A 24,812-nucleotide genomic window follows, 5' to 3' on the forward strand; every position below is an offset into this window, starting at 1 on the left:
CCGCCCAGGCACCCCTAAATCACCTCCCCTGTCACTAATTACCCACCTGCCCGCGTTTACGGCCTGACCGAGGGCTGGATGTGAAAAGCCGCACTGACAGCGACTGACGGCAGCGCACGCGGATCGCCATTAGCCCCTAACGAGGCAGTTAAACAATTAGCCGGGCCGGGCCGGGGAATGGGGGCGGGGGGGGCTCTGCCCGGCGCTGACAGCCAGCCCCGGGTGGACAGTGGGCACATCCCCGCCCCCCCCAAGACAGCCAGTTCTCCCAGTTTAACTCTTGGGGATGGATAACGGGGTACTGGTCACATCTGAGAGCCTGAAACCATCATCTTTATTTCTGTTTTCACTTTAGAAATAAAAAAAAGCTCACTTCCTGTAGAGCCCTTTACCTTTATAAATAATAATACATGTCATTGTCCCCCCCTCCCCGACGCTGCAGCCGCTGGGGGGTGTGTGGACACAGGGGCCTTCAGCCCCCACACTCCCTGCCCGACACCTTCTTCAGGGTCACCAGTTGGGAGACCTTCGGGCACCACCAGAAGACCTGACCCCCCCCATTCCCACCCACTGCAGCCCCGGGGTGTCCCCCCCAAGCAGGGATGGAGGCAGCTTTTGGGGACCACCACCAGCAGCATCAGCACCTCCACGCTGGGGCCCAGTTAGGGTCCGGTGGAGCCCACGGTATCCTCACAGGAGATGCAGGCAACCCATCTACACCTGGGTTATAGATTATTAAAAACTGTTAACTATTTCAATGAGCACATAAAAAAGGTCCAAGTAGCACGGTGCACAAGAGAGCAGAAGGTCCTTGCCGGTGTTCACACTCAGGTGTGTGAGGCAATCCCCAGGAGCAAGCCCTGGCCAGTCCCTGGGATCACCCATTCCAGGGTCAGTTTAACTCTTGGGAAGAGACAACATCAATTTGAGATGCATCTTCTCTCCTGCAAGACGCCCCCAGGAGAGGAGGAGGATGGGTAGCCCCGTGCCTGGGCCCACGGGCGCAGTCACAGAATACATCTGGGTTCCCCCAGCCCCCACCCCAGAGCTGAACCGCACAGACCCCCCCCAGGGCCAAAACCCACTGCTGGCTCTGGGTTTGACAGCATCAGGGGACCATGGAGCTCTGGGACCCGTAAGGTGTCCCCCACCGCTCCTCCCACCAGCTGAGGGCTCATCCTGCTCCTGCCCCACACACAGAGACAGGTTTTGGCAACAGGAGGGGTTTAACGGGCCACGAAGAGAAGGGGTGCCCCAGGTCACCCAAACACCCGTCACCGCAAGCCCAACGTCTTCACCGTAATTTCTAGGAAAAGCAAATGCAGCACCTTATGTTTGGGGCAATGAAGCAGTGAATTTGCTGCTTTGACATCCCACTTCAGTGCCCGTGGGGAGCAGTCCCATGGGGGGTGCCCAGGGGAATGCTGTGCTGAGGAAAGGAGCCAAGGCATCACGTTCACGGGACATGGTGCATCAGTGACCTCTCCCTGGAACATTTATTTCTGTTGATCCAGGGACCAGGTCGTGCTGAAAATCAAAACATCCTCTGCTGCTGGGAAAGAGGGCAACGGGTACCTCCAGCCTCCACCAGGAGGACGGACAGTATCTCCAGAAGAGACAAGCTCTAATGTGGGGCGATAACACGGCACCTGCACAGGGCAGGAGGAGACACGATCCCACCAGTTGAGGAGCAGGACCCCCAATAGGTGCCATGGCAGCAGCACAACCCCCCTGCTGCGGCCCCTTCCAGCTGGGGAGAAGACAACTAATTGCCAAATGCAACTCCCGAGAACACGGGGCTGAGCCACCACCACTCCCCAGGACACCGGGAGAGCAAAGTGCTCAGGGCAACCCACCTCAGGCATGGAAGAGCAACACCAGGACACAGACAGCAGACAAGGGGCCTGTCCAGACAACAGCTCTCCTGATACCAACCAAAGAACACATTTCTACCTTCTCATGTCACGTCTGTACAATCCACGATGCAGAGAAACCTCCTGTGTGACAACCCCTGACTCTCACCGCGAGGAGCCGAGATCCAGGCACTGGATCCATCACCTTATACCTCAAACCCTGCGAGCACCGGGGGCCGGTCGTCGTCTTCTTTAAGCCATGACCCCTGTTATTCCTGTCACATCTGCACCCGATGAAGCCCCAGGCAGTTACAGGTGGGCGGCCGAGGCAGCGGCACAGGACGGAGCGCTCCCGGCAGCGTGCGAAGGCTGTGCCTCCTCCTCCGCCTGCGGGGAGGACACCGCGTACTCTGCTCACTCAGGCACTTCATTCGGGCATAGCAAAACTTTTATTTACAACAGGTTAATTAAAAAAATATTTGACAAAAAAGGCATACAGTATTTTATACTAAAAGAATAAAGATTTTTATTAAGCACTGTAAGTTGCATTCAATAGCCTTCAAATACATCACACCACAATCCATCTACAACCAACCAAACCCAACAGTAGTTCATTCTTGCACAATCCATGAGTTGGGGCAGAACTCCCTTCAACTTACATTAAGATACCTACTTAGCTCTTGCGGGCAGGGAATGGGGAATTACACCTCATTTCTGATCACTAATGTGTGATGAAGAGCATCAGGAGAATTATATGAAAACGAATATAAAGAAATGATTCTGATTTTGAAGTACATTAAGTTTGGAAACACTAACAAAAACATCAAAATGATACAGGTATATTTGCTTATACTAAATTCTTGATGGGAAAGTTCTCAAGAACAAGCCATTTGTTTCCTGCTACAGAAGGGGGGTACTTTTTTTTTTTGAAGATCAAAGCTTTTTTTTTTTTGTTTTTCACAGAATTTCATATTTGCTAATATGAAGGCATAAAACAGCAACAGAGAACAATAATGCATACAGCAATGAGTACACCAGGGTAACGTTGATATTCAAAACGGCTAGATAATTTTTTTTTTTTAAGTTTTAGAATAAATGCAACAGAGGTCAATAATCACAAAATTTTAAGGTTAGAGCAAGATCAGTCAATGACTAAACATAGTTAACATCTTTTATAGGACTATTACTGATTATTAGCTTTTTGTTTTGCAAATGGGCACAGTACTTGTAAGAATGGAAGAAAGAGGACAATAACATGCATAATATTAACTACACACTTTAAAAATTATGAACCATGCAGAAGTTTAGCTCAAATAGTAGTACTAATGGTCTACGTCTGATTCAAAACCACATAGTTCATTGATCACGGATGCATGGTATTAGTCACAAAAAGTTTCAGAACACATTGTGTTTATTTTGAAAGGTCATTTGCATCTTCTATGATGTCAAGTTTATCTCCATTTAACTCGCTTGTAAAGTATGTATGATGTATATTTAAAATCAGCAGAACTGCAATATTACTCTATAATTTTTAGTTTCGATAGTTTGCACATTTTAACACAAAAGAACCACATCAACGGTGATGAAATTTAAGAAAGAAAAAACTGTGGTTGTGCCTTTTTCCCCCCATAATCATGAAATCAAAGCCTTAAAGAAAGCTTTATTGTGACACAGTAATGCAAAATCAAATATAATGGCATACATATGGTGCCAAGTACTAAAAATTATATTTTAAGCTATATATACTTAAAGACTGCCAAAATTTGTTTTCTTTATATTTCAAAAAACAAAACTACAAGCTTTTGTCATAACCAGTTTAAACTTTATGTATATTTCATTTTAAGTGCGGGAGTCAAATGCTCTTCATTCTCTTTCTTTTTTGTTTTATTGTAGCATTTTGACTACAACTGGTTAAAACTAAAAATGTGTTGTTTAAATCTCTTACATCAAAGAGGGATCCGAATTTCCAAAGTCCTCATTTTTCTCTTACGGAAAGGAAAAAATGTACGTAACTGTAGGCTCTCTTTCTTTCCAGATATTCCTAATCCTGACCCTTCCCAACATCCTTCACCCTCTATAAAAAATAAGTTTACTCTTCTTTTTTTAAGACAGTGGCCTCAAGAGCATCATCTTTATGGCAAACACTGTCTGCATTTAGTGCATTTAAGTGAGGATTTGTATTGCACATTTTAGAGTCATTACTCAAGGCACTTTCAGACTGATTGGAAGCCCTGATGTCTCCTGTGTTCCCATTCATCTGGGAAGCTGGTTTTTCCTCATTCACAACTCCATTCTCAGCCAGGGATCCATCTGAAGACACAAGTGAGGATTTAGATTCCTCTGATTTTGACTTAAGTTCTTTGGCTACTTCTTCTGCTGAAGCAGCATAAGGAGGTTTGCCCTATTTTTTAAAAAAAGAAGAAAATTACTGAAGAACCAGCGCTCGATAGGGACAATCCGTTACGCAGACACTACAACAGGCAGCATGCAGCGCGCAGAGGGATGACAAGCCAGTGCCCAGAGGGATGCAGGGCTGAAATAAGGGGTGGCATGGAAAATAAACAGCCCAGCACAGATGAGAAAGAGCGTTCAGTATTTCCGAGTGCCTGCCGTAAAACACCCTGCTCTAATTTTGACGCCTCAGTTATTTCACAATGTTAAGAGCTACATGAAGGTCTGGGAACACCGAAACTGAGAATCAATATACAGCTTAACTCTGCTTCGTGGTTCATAGACGTTATAATTTAATGATAGGGTTACATGTTATTCAAATACAAGCCAAAACTTTTTTCAGACAGTTTTTAAAGAAGTGCCAAAGTCCCATGCAATATTCTCTGGACTAGTCTATGAGCTTCTGGGATTAGAAAAGCGACTGCAGAGGAAAAGCACAGAGCAGAATCTGACAAGACTGAGAATAGCAGTAGAAAACAGATTTACGTGGCATTAGAACGTATATTTAGTTTTTCAGTATCTGTAACAATCAATCTTAGCATTCCAGAAACATAATAGGCCTTAAACAACACCACAAAATCAGCAGGTTGAGTTGCTAAGAAGCAGTGTTCTTATCTGTCCTGCTGTTAACAACCACGAGTACTAAGAAATGACTCGAGACCCAAACATCTTATACCCCTCCAACAGCAGCCAACTGTTTCACACTGTAACCATCTTCACTTTGACAGACTAGAACAAGCACGGTCAGTACTCCTCTGAATTGCTGAGGTTTTGCAGGTGAGTAACATCAGATCTGGCATCAGGACCACAAACCTCGTTAGCCAGAAAAATCACAAAAAATCTCGCAATAACATTGCACGGGTCCGTGACTGGCGTGTGAGGACAATCAGTATTTACCATGTGTGGAAATGTACTTTCCTACAGGCTTTACTAAGTGCTAAGTTTTAAATACATGCTTTTGTTTCTTTCCAGATCAGGGGCGAAAGGTGGGTCTCATCTTGTGAAAAATAGCCATGTCTTCTGTTTGATAAATCCAAATTGCTGATTTCAGTCAGGTTCCCTGGCCTCATAACGGGTATCACTGAAGCCAGCCTGGGGAGGACCTCGGGTGGTGTCAATGGGCCAGTCTGGCCCCGTTCCTGCAGAGCCTCCTTCCGTAATGCCCAGGGGAGCGCTCTGTGCCCAGTCAACTGGTATCAACATCTACTGCTGGGCATTCACTGTCTCCAGTTCTCCCTGCCACACACATTTTATTTCACCTTTTTTCTTTTCCCATAAGAGGAACCTATACCAGAGTATAGTGACTGATGACCATGAAATCCAACGAGCTCAGGACCACTCCATAGAAAATGCCACCCTTTCTCTTTCCTTCCCTTTTGTAGACTAAGATCTTTGTGATCACAAGCATTTGCCATCCAATTTACATACCGTTAATAAAAATATGAGTACCCAAACTCGCTGACTGTCAGGACTATCTGCCATCCACCTACAGGTATTATCTGAACCACTTTTACATACGGAAACCCACAGTAAGCCCAGAACATTTGGGAGGTCTGTCTCAGAGCTTCCTTTATGTCATTGGTTAAGGTACTCAGAAATTAGGTACTATAGAATTAACATAGTGGTTTCTTTTCTATTTAAAGTAGAAAATGTAAAGCTATAAATACATAGGTACATTTGTAGACATATATAATCTGTGTACACAGAAATTTAACAAGGAAGAGAAATATTTGAATTTTTACACGTAGAACACAGCAAGATTTACTTGAAGAGTTTCTTCATTATCCACTGGAGAACATCCCTTCTCTTACCATCTGATACCCACCAACACCCCTCTACTCATGTCTCCACAACAAATTGCAGATCTATACAATATATGTATTGTGAGTTTTCCTATTTAATACCCACTCATCTGTTACTGGGACTTGCATCAACTTTCCAAACTGCACAGCAGTGAGAACAATGGATAAGGGAAGAAAACATAACTCTGAAGCAACTGGCATTTAATAAAAAACCAGGCTTCATGTATTGCCATGACAAACAAAGCTGTGAGCTCCTGGGGGCAAAGACTGGGCTGTTATTTCCTAGAAGTCTAAATTGTTAGATTTGGAGCCAGGCAGCAGCCAAGATCCTTCTACTGCTAGTAGAAGTACTGCTATTTTTCTTCAGGAGGTTGGACCATGGTCCCAGAAAAGAAACCAGGAAAGAGTGTGGGGGGGGAACAGAACTGGCTAATTTGTTTCAGCTTTGTATTTCTCTCATTTTCCTAAATTTTCTTACACTCCCACGGCTGGTTCGAGCTGTGTAGGCACAGCTTTCATACCAAAATACATTTTTCCATGTCTGTGCTTATAACCAAAGCTTGCTTGTAACCAAGATCCCACACTAGCCTGTCCCCGACCGCTGCCATCAGCTCATGGCTTCCACACGCAGGCAAGAGCATTGTAAGAAACTTTTTAAAAATCTTTTGAAGTTGTGCTTGTCAATACTGGCTGGTCTGGAAGTGCCTCCCACACCAGCTTGTAAACTAGAGCAGTTTGAAGTCAGGCACATGGCTTTATTACCTGAATTGCTCCCTGGCTTTTATAACCTCTCCCATAGTACCTTCCGCCTCTTCCAAAAGTTCTTATCACTGGAGTGGAAATAACTCCTCTAGGACGCCTGCAAGTTTTGAGGAAAAGGAAGAAAGAAAAATACATGTCAGCTTTGTTTAAAACTACTTTAAATTTTATTTTGCTGGAAGATTGTTTTCCAGCTTTGCTGTCTAGTGACTAACATTTACATTTCTTTAAAGAAGCAATATGAGTAACTAATTCAGAATTATAAGGTTCTGCTGCTTCCAAGTGTATGAAACCTATCAACCCTTTTGTTTTCATAGCAGTAAAATGACTATTTCTGTATTTCACTTCTAGAGAACAATAAATGAGTACTTTCAAGCTTTGCAGAAACATTTTTCAAGTGTCAAATTATCCTTACAGCGCTTTAAAAACAGAGCTCAAAATACATTCACCTTAAAAAAATACGCTAGCAATTTGAACCATTTATAAGGCTATTTCTCCCATTTAATACCACTTCCCGTGTACAAACATGCCAGACAGATGAAACCAAATAAAAGAATGAAAGGCAAAATACAAAATTGCTTCAGTTTTGATGGGAGAAGACAAAATTATCTAAAAACCTGAGGGAAAAAAGGAGGCTTCAGCCACATCTGACATGTAGCAATTTATCAAGTTTGGAGGCTTTCAGATGGGGGCTTCCAACCAGGACACACCAGGTGGTGGCTTTTTGATTTGATTCAATAATGGTTAGATCAGATCAAAACTAACTTTTACTCAGCTAAAACTACTTCAATGCCATCTACCACAGAAACTCAGCTTATTGTTATGTCAAGGACTACTTCTCACCTGAAAAATATCTGGTTTTCCCTCTGCTAGAAATACGTCATTGTTGTGCTTTTCCCCCAAACGCAACGCCTGGTACAGGAGGTCCCAGCACGGAGACTGTCCCCTCTAAAGCTGGCACCCAGCGGCCAGGTGCTGTGCCTTGCCCAGTGTCTAACCTGTAATGGGGCGGCCATTGCCCAGTTTGCCATTCTGGCAACAAAAGACAACTGGATCTCCTTTCCATACACCTGACAAGGGCAGTAAGGTTCCCTGGGAGCGGTACAAAGCCTGCCTGAGCTTTTCTGCATGCTCCTTCCTCCGTTGCTGCTGCAAAAACTGTGTCACACTGAACCCCCCCTGCAGAAACACTTGTCTGTGCCTGGCTCTCACACAGCGCAAATTCCCACACTGAGCAGTAAGAAATTAAATACCGGGATTTAAAAAACAACAGCAAAGAATAACAAGAGGAAAGAGCTGGGTGTTACATTTGAGTTACTCTCACTGCATCCTTTCCAAAGATTTTCACAGAGCTCACCTATCCCATTTGTTAATTATTTTACAAGGTGAAAACACACTCTTTTCAGGGAGCCGAGTAGGATTTTTCCTACTCTGAAAATCACACTGAATTGATGGATCAAAGCCAATAAAAAGCAGCTGGTATAATTTTACACAATAAGAAGAGCATCTGAGTTCAGTGTTGCAGAGATACAAGACAACGGCATAAACAAGCCTGACATGATCCCCTCTGTTGAAACAGATAAAAAATGAAATAGCAGCGAGCAGGACTAGGTGATAAACTGCAGAGAATGCGCTGGGCAGTCTCTAGCAGTCGTCTTTAGTATGAAACAGCATCCGCCAACAAGCAGCCCAATCGTTAAAATGCCTGTCTTGAGACAGAACACGAACGTGTTTTCCTCCCAGGTTTTATTTTTAGTATCAATTGACATAACAAACAGATGAGCTGCCTGCGGTAGTTTTTCCCTCTAATTCTAGTATCTCTACATGTAATAAATTTAACCTCAGTTATGATGTGATGGAGACAGAAAGATCTGGCATGGACAGTTTTCCTGTCTTTCTGAGCTGCAAACCTCATGGCCCGAAGATAGCACCTCTGACAGAAAGAAAGTGTCAGATACTTCATCTCCTAACTCCAAAGCTGCTATTGGAGAATCTCAGAATGGTTTGGGTTGGAAGGGACTTTAAAGGCCATTCAGTCCCACCCTACATGCCCTGGGCAGGGACACCTCCCACCAGACCAGGTTGCTCCAAGCCCCCTCCAACCTGGCCTTGAACCCCTCCAGGGATGGGGCAGCCACAGCTTCTCTGGGCAACCTGGGCCAGGCTCTCGGCACCCTCACACCAAAGAATTTCACCCTGAAATCTCATCTCAATCTCCCCTTTTTCAGTTTAAAACCATTACCCCACACCATAAAGGAGCAATAACACTCTTTCAGTGGGATGTGACTGCTTCCCGGGCAAGGAGGACTCTCAGTTCAGAAATTTGCCAGTGTTAGTTCCTGGCTACTAGGTTTTGCATAACTCGATGTAGTTGCTTCTTCAGAAAATGGAGGAACTGCTATTCTGTGCAGGGAGTCGATGGTATGTGTCAATGTAAGCCAGATGCGGGCCTGAAGGTGTCTCCAAAACATCAGTCCAAACAGCAGTCTGACACTACAAACTACCCTGAGGTTTTCCACAAACAGTACCACTCCAGTGCATTGAGCTGAAGGAAGATAAGAAGCTTTGTACTAAGCCAGATTCCATTCTCCATGAGGATCCATGAACAGAAGAACTTAGAACCACACACTAACCTCACTTAAATGGTGAAAAATGCTATGTTGTCCATTGAAAAGTGAGGAGTGAGGTTAAAATACCCAAAGGAGCCCAGTGCTGCATCACAGCTGCTACTCCAGGGGAGCAGAGGTGTCCTACAGCCCGCACCATTACCCCACTGCTCTCTGAAGCATCTAAACCCAGCAGTAAATGCTGATGTTTTGGCAACTGGATCTCATTCTAGAGAATACAATGTTCCTACCTAGATTTGCTCCCCTCAAAGTGTCAGCTCTGCTCTTACACCAATGCTGTTGGCTGATTCAAAACCTGCCTGGACAAGTTTCTGTACAACCTGCCCTAGGAGGACTGTACAACCTGCCCTAGGAGGACCTGCTTTGGCAAGGGGTTGGCCTAGATGATCTCCAAAGGTCTCTTCCAACCCCGTATCACTCTGTGATTCTGAACTCTGTCATCTTCTTTTCTGCTGTTCCTACCTCTCCCTGTCCCCACATCAGCAGCTCTCCTATCCCCCCCTGCTCCCTTCTCTCAGGGCTTCAGAGCCAGCCACGTCCTCACAGCCGTGTCCACCAGCTCCTGCCACCTTTACCACTGTGCTTTATCCTGCACATTTGATTTAATTAAGGGATAGACAGGAATTTGTGCAGTTCAAATTTCTTCCTTCAGACCACTTCCTGGATCAAGATGGCATAAATATACCTATTTTACTCCATTCCTTTAATATTGTTAAAAACCGACATAATATAGAAATCACATTACTCTGCGATTGTCTCCTCTAACAGATACAATCTTGATTAAAGGCACAGAACAATTAAGCCTATGGAAAAAATACAATCTTAAAAGTAAAGGACTAGATATTTTTACAGCAAATTATTTCTTTTTCAGAAAATTGTGCACCTGTAATTTCAGCTGTAGTGAAATGAAGAGTTGAAGAAATTAATATTCTTTTAAGCACATCTCCCATCATGACTGTAGCAGAGAACTATTAAAACCTAGAAATGTCCTTCAGGTGTTTTCTGCTTAACAGAAGAATTACATAATGAAGTCATTAAAATTTTTATCATACTTCTTAATAAATGTTCTACCATGAGAAAAGAAGTAATTGAGTGCTGTGATAGTTTTGGTCGGCTATAACTTATTTATTGATTTCATGTAAGAGAAAGCCCCCGAGTCATTTCCTCATGCAAAACAATAGAGTGTGTGTGTCTGGTATATATATCAGATTCACAGTATGAATTTTATTTGCACATAAAAATGCTTACATTCATCCCAATAGCTGGTTAAAAAGATCTTAAAATGCCTTTCTTGCATACTTGGTGGGTATAATTTACCAAATGTGTCCTCAAACGTGTGTTGTACGTAGCTTCTAATGCCTCCAACTTTTCCCTGTTTTACTCTTCCCCCCAGTCAGTAAATTCCATATGAAAAGCACGTTCCAGAAGCCAGCACTTACCCTCTCGCTGGTCCTCCCACAGAAACGACCTGCAGAGGGAATGGCCCTCTACCCCCTCGTCCACGTCTGCTTCCAGCCCAATGGCCGACTACAGTGCCGGCAATTTCAAGTTTCCCTCCCTGAGAAGGAATAGGTTGGACTCCTGCACATAAAAGCAAAAACAAACCTTGATCTTCACAATCATCACATTAACATTACCAAAGAATGGAAAAACTGCTTTGCCCAGATTTTATCACATATACAGTTTCCTCTATTGATACTGGGAGATTATTTCTCATTTTGTGGTCTTTCAGAAGTATTGTAACTCCAAGAGTCTTTCTTTCCCCCCCTTTTTAAAGATAGGTATGAACTTGGAAAAGAAAAATGATCTTACATGAGTACTTCAGTTTCTAATTAAATAAAACAACTTTAGATAAGCATATTAAGAAACTGAAGTGGAATTTTACAAGCTACATGAAGATTGTTTTTCCTGCATTCCTAATGAGGAAGTGATTCTTGCAGGTTTAAAGGCACTTCTGAGTGAACACCAAATATCAGCACGAGACACAGATTATAATTGCTATAAACAACTTACAAGGATGAATTATCTGTACCAAGTTGTTATAAAAATATAGCATTTGAACTGATCTGAGTGTGAAAGGTAGGCTTATTGTTCCCCTACCAAGAAAGCAGCTAGAATTGTAATTGTCTAAAATATGAACATATGCTCTATGCAAGTTGCTCCGTGCAAGTTGCTCCTATCTTTACTTTATACCTGCGTTTTGCCCTAAAAAATCAACACTGGGGCATAACACGTATTTCAAGAAATCTAGGTAAGTGCAACTGAGCCAGATGTTACTGGTAAGACCATCAGCACTTGAAAGGGTTACAAAACAGAGCATTTATGCAGCCACCATTAGTCTTCAAATGTTAATATGGTAGGACCTAAATTACTTGATTAAGTTCAAAAAGGTTCATACTTCCCTGTACAAGTCTTTCAGCTTCAAATGCAGATTGTTTAAAGGGGCAAAGGTATTCACACAAGGAAGCATTAGAGGAGTGTTTGCTTTTAGGATAAAAACTCAGAGGCCAGAAAGAACGGCTAAATATATGGAAAAATTTTACCCTAAATGGGGAATTGGAATTAACAAGTTGTGCCACCTCGTACAGGAGACGAGCAATGGGCACACAGGTGGGTAAGCAAACCTCACGCCTGTGTCCACACCGACATTGATGCCAGCGAAGAACGGGCGGGCAGTGACACCGAAGTCAGTCATTGCTACATGGGGCTGCTTTTGCAGAAAGCTCAACTGCCCCCGAACTTCAGAAAATAACTTGTTAATACATTCAAGCAAAGTTCAGCCGATTAGAGATTCCACCCCGGTTAGGTTTGAGGGCTACCCTGTGTGGGGAGGAGGGTTTCTAGGCGTGAGGGGCTGGCGGCGGGGCCTGGGGCGAGCAGAGCAGAGAGGCCCGGGCAGGCTGGAGAGAGGAGAGCTGAGAGTTAGGGAGAAAGGGAGACCGCAGTCAGTAGGAAAGCCTCAGACCAAACCGTACAGTGAAGGAAGCCGTTGCCAGAAGCTCTAAGAAAAGGGTTTTGGGTATAATTACCGCCCTGAAACTTGCTAGTCCTGTTGCTGTCATTGCCAGAGAAGGCTCCGGAGTGTCCTGCCGCTGCCGCCACCCGGAAGGCCCGGTAAGCGCCTGTGGCTACTGTTTCCCCATAAGGGCCTCCGAAGCCATAGACTCCTGTTAGACCCAGGGTAAAGAGAGACAGGGGAAAAGCTGTGAGGGGGCCAGGCATCCAGGAAGGCCCCTAGGAGAGGCCTGCTGCCTCCCTGTACCCTTCCGGAGCCGGCAGGGAGGGCCACGCTCCTCCAGGCAACGCTGCCCAGGAGCGAGGGCTGCCGCCGAAGAAGCCCTGGCCAAAGATGTCCTGCCGCCTCAGCGAGCACCGCGTCCCTTATCCAATTAGCAGGCCTTCAACCCGGGTTTGGAACTGGCATCCCGACTTCTATGGCATAACGAGCACTGAAAGGCTTGTGATATTTTTGTGGCAATGAGCTCTGATGGCTACAGCTGTGGCACCCAAAGAATGTCTTACTGCCAGTGTCCAGTATCAACACACCCATGGGCCTTGGTACCAGAGAGACTGGGAGACAGGGAACAACTCCAGAGACAGCCTGGAGTGGTTGTATCACTATTTACACTCAAGGGTGCCAATGGTTAAACAACTGTAGCAAAAAACAGAGGGGTGGGGAGGAGGAAAGGTTGTCTTCAACCCTAACAATTAAACTGTGTCTATTAATGTAGGCATTCTTAATATTTATAAACATTTTGAAGCAATGTACAGTGCAAATAAGAGCTTTTTCTTATCATCCAGCGTTGATACATTCCTTTTTTTTTTTTTCATACAATGGCAGTAAAAATATTTTGATCTGGCACAGTTACTAAAAACCCTGACAGAAATACACAGCAATATGACACATTCCATATTGCTAGGCTATAGTTAATAAAATTAACAACAAAATACAGCGATTGGCACATGCCAGCCACTTGCTTGTATGTATTTTTCCTATGAAGTCAAACAAGCAAATCAGTTCATGGTTCTGGGAATGTGAAAGACAAGGTAACAGCTTCACCCCAAGGTGTTCTGTGCCGCTGCCCCATCACTTACCAGCAAAGCCTCTCCCCCTGCCCTGAGGTGGTGGGACTGGCCCAAAGTGTCGAGGATACATAGAAGGTGGATAGAAAGGCATGGCAGGTGGAGGTGGGAAAGGGAGAGGATGGTTCTGCCTGGAGAAATTTAATCCTTCTAGGATGCTCTGACGCATCTTTTCAACCTTGGCTGCCTGCTCAGCCTATGAATAAAGAGAAGGTCACAGAGAGATGTTAAAATTCTGATTGCAGTTATATAAAGTTGCATTTACAAAATAGATTCAAAGAAGAAAGGAAAATATAGAAGAGTAGACAACTACTCTTCTAGAGTAGTTCTAGAAGACAGCAAACAAAACTTCTAGACATACAGCAAACAACCTCCATAAAGCTAGCTAGAAAATGACAATAATCTGTCTTGCATACCTGCCAATAGTTCAAGGATATTCCAATTGTTCAAGGATATTCCAATTGTTCACAGGAAAAACTTTACGTATCGGTAGAGAGATGGGAGTCTAAATACTGAGACAGTTTAGAAGTTGGTAACACAGAAACAGTTCGCAAGTTAAAAAGGGCTCTTCAGAAAGGAACTGGGAAACCTTTGTGTACAGTCTCCTGAAGACCTAATGCAGTCCTTTAAATAGAGCAATAAACCTGGACTGCAAATCGAAATCTGTGTAAACAGGCTAAAGCATGGCTGGAGGCTAACAAGCCTGAGAGGGACTACAGCCTCATCAATATTTAATCTATCATCAGTTTCTCTTGGGTCAGAAATAAGATGATGTGAGCTGTTTTGTTTATACCTCCCAAAAAGTTAAAAAAAAAAAGTAGTTTTGGTCATCCAGTAAACTGATGATTTTCATCAGTTTCCTGGGTTTTTTTTTTAAGTCAGTTAGTAACTTTGCACGATTTGGATACAAAAAAAACCCTATTCATTTGTATTTTAGGATGGTTGTAAGAAATGTGAAAAGAACTTAAGGACCCCAAGAATGAGTTCACAGTCTAAAATAAGTTAGAAATCGCAAATTTTCCTTCACTGTAAAACCACTGCAGCCTAGTCCTTTGTGACTGTCTTGCTAGCTTGACCCAAAAAAGACAGTACTTGCATAAATGAGGCGAGAGAGTTTTCAACTTGGGAGTTATTCATTACATCACAATTGCATTCAAGTTTCAGTTTCCAGAGAGAAAAAAAATGAAATTAAAATTTACACCAGTTTACTTTTTCCAAGTCTACCAAAATGCCATCTCAATCATCAACAAAAGACAGGAGAGTAAATAGAGCTGAAAAATACTTATTTGCCATTCATGTCGTATTTCCATTTTAAAAGTAGGGAGATGATATGTGAAGTAAATGACTGATAAACCCACCACACCTTACTTTTCTGAAAATCTGGCACACTTGGTATTGGGTCACACTTGTGAAACTACACACCTGACCATCACAGAGGTCAATGAGCGGAACTTTCTCCCGGCTTGCTTTGATGAGCTTGGTCTGGAATAATTTTCCATCGAAATACATCCAGGGACAGCAGTGCTCCCACGGAATTGGCTGCCCGCAAGCGTCATTTGCGAAAAGTGCCATATCGACACCACTCATAAATAGAGCAGACAGCTGAATTCCTCGGGGATCGAGATTCTCAATCTGTTTAAAAAAAAAAAAAAGTAAATTTAGTAAGATAATAATGAGATGTAATTCAGAGTTATTCCAATAGTTACATTATTTTCAAAACTCTTGAAAACGTAACAATTTTAAAAGGCTGTCCAGGCTTTGCACACCTAATTGCCAGTTTGCCTAGAAGAATGCACCAGAATCTATCGCCTGTATGTGCAAAACTGCAATGCCCAGGAAGGCTGTTCCCATCCATCCACTCTAGAGGTGAGAGATAAAACCAAAAAGCTATTTTTCTCAACAACAAAGCACAGGAAATTGCCTAATACTTCAATGTTTTAACTCAATTCATTATGAAGAACTTAGTAGAAAGTTTAAATAAAATATTAATCTTTAATTTGTGGCATGTGGTGCCTAAAACATACAAGATGCATATTTTAACTGCATTAAGATCATTAATAAATATGCAGTACAGAGTTTTCCAAACAGTGCTAAAGCATGCTATAGCAAGGAAAAGCTTGAAAGACACAGGAAATCAGCAATAGAAAAGTTCATTAAAAAATTTATTTCAAATAATCTTCTGCTTCTGAGATATTTTGTAGAAAGTTGCAGGACCGAGCTCAATATTAGCATTCATTTTTCCTTCCCACATACCGCATTTCCCTTCCAACTCCTTTATAATGGATTTTCTATTAGCTTGATCCAAGATTTTGCCGTTAGAATACAGCTCTTATTAATGAAGCAGTGTTTATGCATACAACAGCTTTATTTAGGATGCAGGATAGATATACAAAGTTAGAGTTAAATACTGAATAATAGCTGGTGGTGGAAGCAAAAGGATTTGCTTACAGCAAATATATTTTTAGCTTTGGCGTAAGAAAATACCACTACCAGTGTTCTCTAAAAGACTTCTGAAAATATCAGCCCTTTCTTGGGAACATTTTCAAGACCTTGGTATTAAATTGAAAATTAAACTACATTACCTTCCTTATGCACAAGGAACCTTTAAGATCCAAAAGACTATGCGGATGGTTTTGCAGATGCACAGCTGGGTTCAAACTCAGCTGCTCTTTCTGTCTGACTTTAACAAAACAGAGAAGCCGCTGCTTCATATGAAGACAGTATCAACGTTGCATGAAATACTGCATCTTTCAGTTAACCAACACATTATGGAAGTGAGCCATATTACTCTTCATGTGATTTAAAAATAAAACTAGGAGAACAATTTCTACTAAAGAAAACCATTGTATGCTTTTTATCACTTGCCTCGTCTCTGCCTTTCATTTTGTGTTAGAATTGAAAAAACATTTTCTCTGGGAACTCCTTTCTTAGATCTCCAAGACTAGCAATTGTCACAGTGGGGTCTCCTCTTTGCATTAAATCTTAAGATAGAGGCAAGACTTTGATAACTCTTATAGATATCTCTGCCAAAATCTGTCCCCTAGATGTTATTTATTTATTGTGTTGTGTTCTGAAAGACATTGCAGACTAAGTGGCTGACACCCTGCTGTTCTTTGACACGTTCAGCCTTGCCTACAAAACTGCCATTTTAAGTTCCACCAACACCCACAGGTACAATGACTCAGCTCCAGGAGAGTTCAGGGCAGATGCCTTGAGCCAAGCTCTCCTGGTTCTCATCAGACTTTAGAAGGTTGTCCCCGCTATACTCTGTGAGCCCAACATTTGCCACCTCACATCAGCTATGCACATTTTGAACACACAGGATAACTCATTGTCAGTTCATTCCTTTGGCAGAGCTTGGCCAAACGCTTCCCCGAAGCAAAGAACTGCTCTTCATACAACACAGACAACTTTGGACCAGAATCTCCAGTGTTCTGAAGCACCCAGGGCTTCCAACACGAACATCTAGTAAAGGCCTTCAAAAGGAGTTCAGCAAACACCTGAATGATTCTTCAAAGGGACAAGATCTACATTTAAGCTGCTTTTAATGAATTAGCCACAACGAGGAGTACTCAAAAATGCTGTTCTCAGGAGTCTAATACACTGATAATCCATGTCAGCAGCAATCCAGTCCCAAGTGCTGATGCAAACAAGGAGTCTTCTTCAAGCAAGAAATCATCAGGTGTTCATAGAGCTGTCTGCACCCTGTGTTTCTTCACATCTTTTTCAGCAATGAGGGAAAGGCCAAATAAATGTCTTCCTGTTGGAATGTATGTATTTATTATTTTTTGCTGTTGGTATTCATTCTTTGAATGGAGGATTTGATTTTCTGCTAACTCTGCCATTACAGTTGCTAACGTGTGAATTCTCTACTTGCTGTGTGATAAATTCAAGTAGATCCTTAAGTAGATTCAGTTGTTTTCTTCCCCTTACATTTATTAGCACTTCTATGGCCAAGTGCTGGGTTTCCAGGAGCAGATTGATTTGGTTTGTAGACTGAGACTGAGAAGTCCTTGCCCAGATGCTACAGACAGGAATGCAACCTGCATTCTGCTTGTCAGCCACAGAAGAGAAACAGCCACTTGCTGGCTTTGAGAATGCTCTTGCAGACTTGGTACCAGTGGCAAAATACTCCTCAGAAAAGCCTAACAGCTGAAATTTGTGTGAGCTTAATTACTGGTTCTTCTAAGAGCCACGCTAGGACTGCTGTGCCCTCTGCAGTGTGTACCTATGAACGTGAATGAACTCGGGGAACAAGCACCACCTTTTCCTCGCTGCTTTAGCCAAGGACAGCACATGTCCAAGGCACTGCTGGGAACAGAACTGGTCACCAATAGTGCTCTCCTGAGCACTACAGTACCCAAAAGACCATCTGAAATGATTTCTTCAATGCGAGGGCGCGTGATGAAGAGGTGAGCAGCACCTCACTCCCTTCCCTATGCATCCTAATACCTCCCACAGCTCCCAGCTATGAAATACACTATTGGGTTTAAGATACATTATGTAGGAAAAAGTACCTAAAATTACTTCCATTCAGAAAAATCTTTGCTTAAGAAAAAAAAAAGGACTAAATTCTACCATTTTATTCAGAGAATTTCTGAGTAGGTTCTGAGCAAATTCTGAAGTGGAAACAAGGTAAAAGCAAAACCAAGATCTTGTACGTTTTAGCTCAAAGGCTAGAAGAGGAAATTTCACTGTGAACTTATGAAGGCTGAATGGGGAAATCCCTCCCCGAGTAAGACAATGTGGCACAGAACGACAGGCATTCTCTAGTTTAAAATAAGGATACCACACTAAGCAACTCTATCGGCAAGCAGTATTTACTTCATATAATGCTACTGTATCAGAAAAAAAATAGAAACTTTTGAGATCTTAACTTTGGAAATTCTCAAAACAGTTATTTCTACAATTCTGTGAGTATTAATGAACTGTTTTCCCTTTTTCTCTGCTGCACTTTTCCATTCATGATTATGCAAGTCTCCCTCCATTTCTACACTTAGCTGCAAAAATCTTCTGAATGCTGAATGATGAAAAAATACCCAGGTTAGTATTTAAAAACAGCCACACAAGGCATAAATCTTTTTTTTTTTTCTTTTTTTTAATCTTTTCAATGGAAGCACATTTGTTTCAAACTTCCGCGAGACAATTACTTGAGAAATTGTCATAAAAAAGGCTCTGTAGTACACAATAGCTTTTAGTTATCTATCCAATCAGTGAAACAGAACTGATTAAACTAAACTATTAAATATTGAGAAAAACATTGCAAAATATAAAATAAAATAAAAAAGGAAAGGAAACTTTGAAGCTTACGTACAGAGCAACACTGCGATTGGCAAAACAAGAGCTAGTCCTAGATTACTTATTGATTTAAAAATTTTTAAAAAATAGCAAAATAAAAAATACATATTAATGTTTTATAAACCCGGCGGAAAAGAATTTGCAGCACAGTACAAAATTTAAAGCATTCCTTTCTTTAATTTATCTGATTATCAATCCTTGCAACATTTTAAAATATGACTATTAATATTTTGGAAGGTCTAGGTAATTACGCAGGGCTTTTAGTGAGACAGGCACATAGACATCACCCACTACAGTTAACAATATGGATCAGCTGGGAACAAATCTCTTAAATTATGGAAGTTTTAGTTCAGAATTACCTTGAGTTCCTGAAGCTGGTCAGGTTCATAGAGCTTTGGAGACAACGCTTGAGCAAGGAAAGCATCAAGTTCCTGGCGACGAAGGATACGAACCCCCGGCCACTGTACCATGTACCTAGAGGGGAAGCCCACAGTTACTCAGAAGCTTCCTTTAATCAGTGAATCAAGTGGTATTTTATCAGAAATCACCAGAATGCAACAACAACAAAGTCTTTTTTGTTGTCTAGACCTCAGTAGTTACAAAGGCAAAAAACACTAAACAGATTTGAAGTTTGAATTTGTTTAAATTCATATGGAAGAGCTACTGGATGTGAATCAATTGGGCAAACCCTGCTTCCTGTGACGAAGGGGAGGACAGGCTGCCAAAACAGAATTTAAAACGTAAGTGGGGTCTGATACATCTAGAAATAAAATAATATAAAGATTAATGGTCTTTATGAAAAAGGTAATGCTAAAAGGACCTTGTGAATGTGTTTTCCAGATAACACATTACTCAGAAATTATCTAGTCAGTGAATTTTATGCTCATCACATCTTAACGAACAACAATTTCTATATGCCACATGTCACAGGGGAGAAATATGTTGTCTAAATGAATGAGGAGCTCCGCTTTAATATACCATTTAGACTGGTTTTTGTATACCTGCTGTTCTATAAGGAGAAAAAGAAAGGAGTCTTAGCGCTCAGAAGGCAAGAACAATAGAAGTGAAGTCAAATTTACATTTATCACTCTTAAAAACGGCTTAAAATGTTTCATGAGCAACACGCTAACCTTGAATTCTGCAAGATTTACAAGCTAGTTGTAGCAAAATAATCACTCCTTTCCAAAAAGGGAAGCATCTCTCAACTCCTTAATTTTCAATGTGAAAATTAAACAGCTAAGTATTTTGGACCTTGTGACTTCCTTCTTTAAAAGCTGAAATATAGTGATAACCAACATTTGAAGAATTAACTCAGACAGACAAGAAGTTCTAGTCCAGGAAATCTCACACCTCACAGGCAGAGAATCCTTCACAGAACTCAGCAGCCTGCGAAGCTGCTACGCAGCTGCTCTCCAAACAACTCTCTTTTGCTTTACAACTTCAGCACAGGCTCTGAGCCCCCCAGTGTTATTTTTAGTAAGCTGAAGCCTAGAGTACAGTAAGAGTAAACTAATTCAAATGCTACAGTGGCCTCTTTGTAACACAAAACTTTTTTTCCTCCTATCAACTGAATATACAACATGCTTTCAACAGTCACAGCAGCAACGTTCTAAAACCAAACCAAACCAACCCCCTTCTTGTGACATTGCAAATGCAAATTCATATTTTCTGTACTTATAGTTTAATACACAGTTAAATATGTCAGAGCAATTACCCAGTAAAACCCTTCCTCATTCTGTTTTCCCTTGTGGTAAGACTGACCTTAGCACACAACAGAGCACCATAAGATGAGTGGGCACATTAGTTGGATTGAGCATTGCTGGTGTATCTGATCTCATACAGGCCAAAAACGCCCTCATTCTTCGGTTCTTGTCCTCTACTGCTTTTCCCAGCCACAGCTTCTTCAGATTAGGACAGGTCCATTCCCTGAAGGCAAGTGCTTCCACCAGCTCAGGGGTCTGAGGGGATTTTCCTTTGTAAGCAGCCCATTCTTTAATTATCACCGGTGAAACTACAAACAGCAACGGGTGAAAGAAAACATTCCCAGTTAAAAAGCAGCATATATTTAAAACTTCGCATGCAAGAGATTTTGACACAAAAAGCATCACTTTGAGATTGCGATTACATTCTGGATTACACCGCCAAATGGGCAAATCCAACTCAGTATGGACCATCTTCCAGTTGTGATCACAAATGAAGTGCACATGACCAAGTGGACACTAGGGATGTCGCATTAATATTTTAAAATTAGTATACAACATAAAGGAATTACATATATTCATCTAAAGCGAACAGCATAATTTGAAATTTCCCCTAAAATATCTGCATCATTGATCAAAAGCCTACAGTGATATAAGTAAAAATAGTACATAAATAAAAATATATTTCATATTCCGTCTTTTAAGAACAATATGATCCCAGTGATTTAAAACTTGTAAGTATATTGATCAGTATAATAGTTGTTTGTAGTTGTTCAATGACTGCAATGCAAGGAGATCTCAAATATGGGTGGTTTTGGGGGATTTTTTTGCCTAAAAATTTTACAAAACATAACATAAACCTTTCAATCCACTGTACTGCTTTCTATTAAGAGGTCAGTTTTTCTGTGCCTGCTAAGCTCCCTTTCACCCACAACAAAACAAAGACTGTTCAAGTCTATACTGCTGCTAAATCATCTCTTTTTTTTAATGTTTGAAGGCAACCAGAACAGAAGTTTTTTAATAAAAAAAAACAAACAAAAAACCAACCAAATTCAAGCCTGAGCAATGATACCTTTGGCCTTGGAATGACCCCAAGTGTGACACAGCTCAAAATCTGTTTGCACCCTTAGCTCCGAGCCCTGGTACACAGCATGGAAAGGCTGGAGGAGCTCGTTAGCGAAGCCTCAGATTACGACCCGCAGAGACTGGTGGCGGGAGCACAGACCTGCTCTTTTTGCTAGAAACCCTTCGATCCTGGGGGAAAAAGTGCTCCTGGCGCCCTAGCTCCAAAGTCTCCTTCAGCAATCCCACATCAGCCTTACAAGTAATTTTATAGTTGGGGCAGGCAAACCCCACTCAGGCTTTTCCAGAATAAAACTACTCTGCCTTAAGGCTACATTGCGTGGAGCTCGGGGTAAGTTTTACAAAGATAACACGCAGCAATGGAAATAAATATTCTGATATATTTAGTTGGTAGCCTCACTACAAAATCATGTTCTATTTTGGTTGCTACCAGCTTTTACAAAGCACCAAGCTATAAAAGCTGGGCTTGAGCAGCCAGCAGAGCTGCACCATTATTGTGCACAGCTTCTCACAACCGTGGTCACCTCTTTTTTAGGCCTGGGACAGTAAACACGAACAAATAAAAGGCTGTGTTCATGCAGGCTTTCAGAGACTTACTGAATTGCTTTAGGTGGCAGAAGCAAGAGATACTTTTGGACCAAAGCTTCTTAGCTCTCAGCAAACCGAGAGGAAACCCAATGAGGCTGCACAGAACAGTTTAATGTTAGCAGTCAAAAAACTCTAAACTGGACAACTGACATAAAATAGTTGTGTTTTGGAGTTCTTCTTTTCTTTCCTTCAACCTCCTTTTGCCAATGGAGGTGATATTCCTTGCTGCACTCAGTTTCTCAGTTTGGATGCAGACACAAACTCCACGTGCACATCACGCTGAAGTACCCTTAGATGACTACAGCTTAGCTTCTACAACCCCTCCAACAACAGCAAGTGTTTCTTACACATAGATTTCACATAAGGGAATATTTTATGTCTACGCCTTCTACCTGCAATCCTACTTTTCAATGTTCAAATTTGGTTCAAAGCTTTTAATCTGGGGATAACAACTTCCAGGAGCCTGAGAGATTGAAGCCATGGGAACAGTACCTCAGTTTGCTCTCAAAAAAGACCATCTTCAGCAACGTGCCACCTCTAGGGGACACCTGAGGTGCACCCTGGCTTCCAAATTTTGCCAAGTAATGGTTCTTATGGGAAAGGTAAGCAGGCTTCTTGCAGAATGGTTTAATGTGAAGGTCCCTCTGGTGGCCTGGCAAATGGTGTCCTCTGACTGATGGGGATGAGGAATTCCAGCTGTGCCAGTTGACAAGGAACTGTAGCACCATTCAACCAAATTTAGCATTTAATGTAACAGGTCAATCTAGGCCTTGCCCATATCCACTTATCTCTCCAGGGCATTTCTTACCCCTTGGACAACTCTGTACTGGGACTGCTGCCAAAACCACTGTCTTCCTCAGCTGCTGAGGATCTGTCCTCATAGGAACCTTCTGAGTGCTCTTCCCAGGACTTCCACTGGGACATAAGCAATGTCTACACTAGCGAACACTTGGGATCAGAGTGTGTCCAGCCACAACATCACAGTGCTAATTATATTTTTTTTCATACTAAACTTACTCCTGCCGATGATGAGCAGATTTAAGTAGCCTCAGCAACCGCACAGTATATTGACATCTGCTTCCACCATCCCCCTACTGACACTTTAAGGTAAATCCCAGTAAAAAGGGTCAGCATCAATCTGCATTAGGGTAACCCGCTTGACAGACATGTGGATGACGTTACAGCTCTACAGTCATTAGTAACTGCATCCCGCCCGCTCACGCTCTCTGGCACAGCCCCTGTTGCTAAAGACCAGCTGGTTTTTGTATTTTATTTGCATTTTTTCCAGTGAGGTTTTGTGGTACCTAATACCACTAGAGGATGAGGAAGCTAATGCCCATTAATCAAGCCTCATTTTTAACCTTATAATCTTTACTGCCAGCACAGCTTGAGCTAAGCATGTCCCATTTTGCAGAAGGGCTGCTGCCCAAGATACAGCTCTCCTTTTTGGCAGAAACGGCACCTTGCTGGGAAACAGGACATCACAAGGTGGCTGGCCTTAAAATAACAGGCCTTTGGATCCAACCAGGAGTTAAAACAGCTTGTACAAGCGTGCAACAGTGGCAAAGGCAGATGGTTTCATCTACACACACGTATTTATCAGAACATGGGAAACAACCCATTCCAGAGCTTGCAAAGCAGAGCAGGTCTGGCCCTGGGCTTCTAGCTCCTGTGCCCTTGGCAGGAAAAGCACCATCCAGAACTTTGTGATTCGGCTTTTCCCATTCCCTGGGAGCATAGATGAGGGCACAAACAGCAAAGGCACTAATTAGCAGACAATTATCACCAAAGAACCTCACTGACCACATCTTTCAACAGATCTGTTGGGTTTTACTGGCTTTTCAACTATGTAAAAATAATGATTTAAAAGACAAAAGTCATCCATTTTATGAAAGATCTGTTATTTTGCTGTCTATATATTTAGCAATAATACCGATGTGTCAGTTTGTTATGTATTTTTCATTGTCTCCTATAACCCTCACATGCAATATACTTGCACATTACTCAGGCACAACTATTATGTTGCCAGTGTTATGGTTTGCACAACAAAGATGACAGGATTTTAGATATTAATATATTTATTACCTCTCTACTGGACAATATACATTTCTTTAGAAATTAATTTCTTAAATCTCTTAACGTCTCTTAATTCTTAAATTTTCCCTTAATTACTGTGTTTCATAACTTACTCATTTTTGAAAGCAGCAAAAACATGTAAGACACTGAAGGAGAATCAGCATCACTAGTTCATTATAGCCTGGGTCCTCAGAAAAGTCAGCAAGGGCCAATGAGCGCAACTAATTATCTGAGAAATCTGCTCTTGCCACTTAAGACACTACTCTATTTCTGCATCTTGCACAGCCTGCCCCATTCTCACTATTTTGTCAGAGGTGACCAAAATAAATATGTTCCTGCAACACTGCCCTTTTTACCAGCATTGTCAGCCCTGCAGTGAAGCAACGAACTTTTGGTCATTCAATTTTATTTTGTTCATTTTTTTAAGAGTGTGGTCAGTCCAAAGATAGAAGTAGGTCAGTAGCTGAATGTGTCCTGCAGCAAGATTTGCTG

At 42.1% G+C, this 24,812-nt stretch overlaps 1 protein-coding gene across 3 annotated transcripts in view; it reads right to left on the reverse strand.

The window, feature by feature from the left end:
- Positions 1-2,354: 2,354 nt before the first annotated feature.
- Positions 2,355-24,812, reverse strand: part of FAM120A (family with sequence similarity 120A) — a 53,312-nt gene continuing 30,854 nt past the window's right edge. For 2 of the 3 annotated variants that reach the window (XM_014951531.1, XM_014951532.1), the window contains exons 11-18: positions 20,635-20,884; positions 19,233-19,347; positions 14,998-15,207; positions 13,588-13,771; positions 12,522-12,659; positions 10,932-11,073; positions 6,869-6,965; positions 2,355-4,254 (exon numbers count right to left, since the gene is read on the reverse strand). In XM_014951531.1, the coding sequence (XP_014807017.1) occupies positions 3,943-4,254; positions 6,869-6,965; positions 10,932-11,073; positions 12,522-12,659; positions 13,588-13,771; positions 14,998-15,207; positions 19,233-19,347; positions 20,635-20,884 (1,448 nt within the window). In that variant the 3' untranslated portion in view covers positions 2,355-3,942. The remainder of the gene's footprint in view (positions 4,255-6,868; positions 6,966-10,931; positions 11,074-12,521; positions 12,660-13,587; positions 13,772-14,997; positions 15,208-19,232; positions 19,348-20,634; positions 20,885-24,812) is intronic. The other variant, XM_014951533.1, reaches the window with a different exon arrangement.

Source organism: Calidris pugnax, unplaced genomic scaffold (genome assembly GCF_001431845.1).
Source record: "Calidris pugnax isolate Ruff unplaced genomic scaffold, ASM143184v1 scaffold203, whole genome shotgun sequence".
Taxonomy (NCBI): Eukaryota; Metazoa; Chordata; class Aves; order Charadriiformes; family Scolopacidae; genus Calidris; species Calidris pugnax.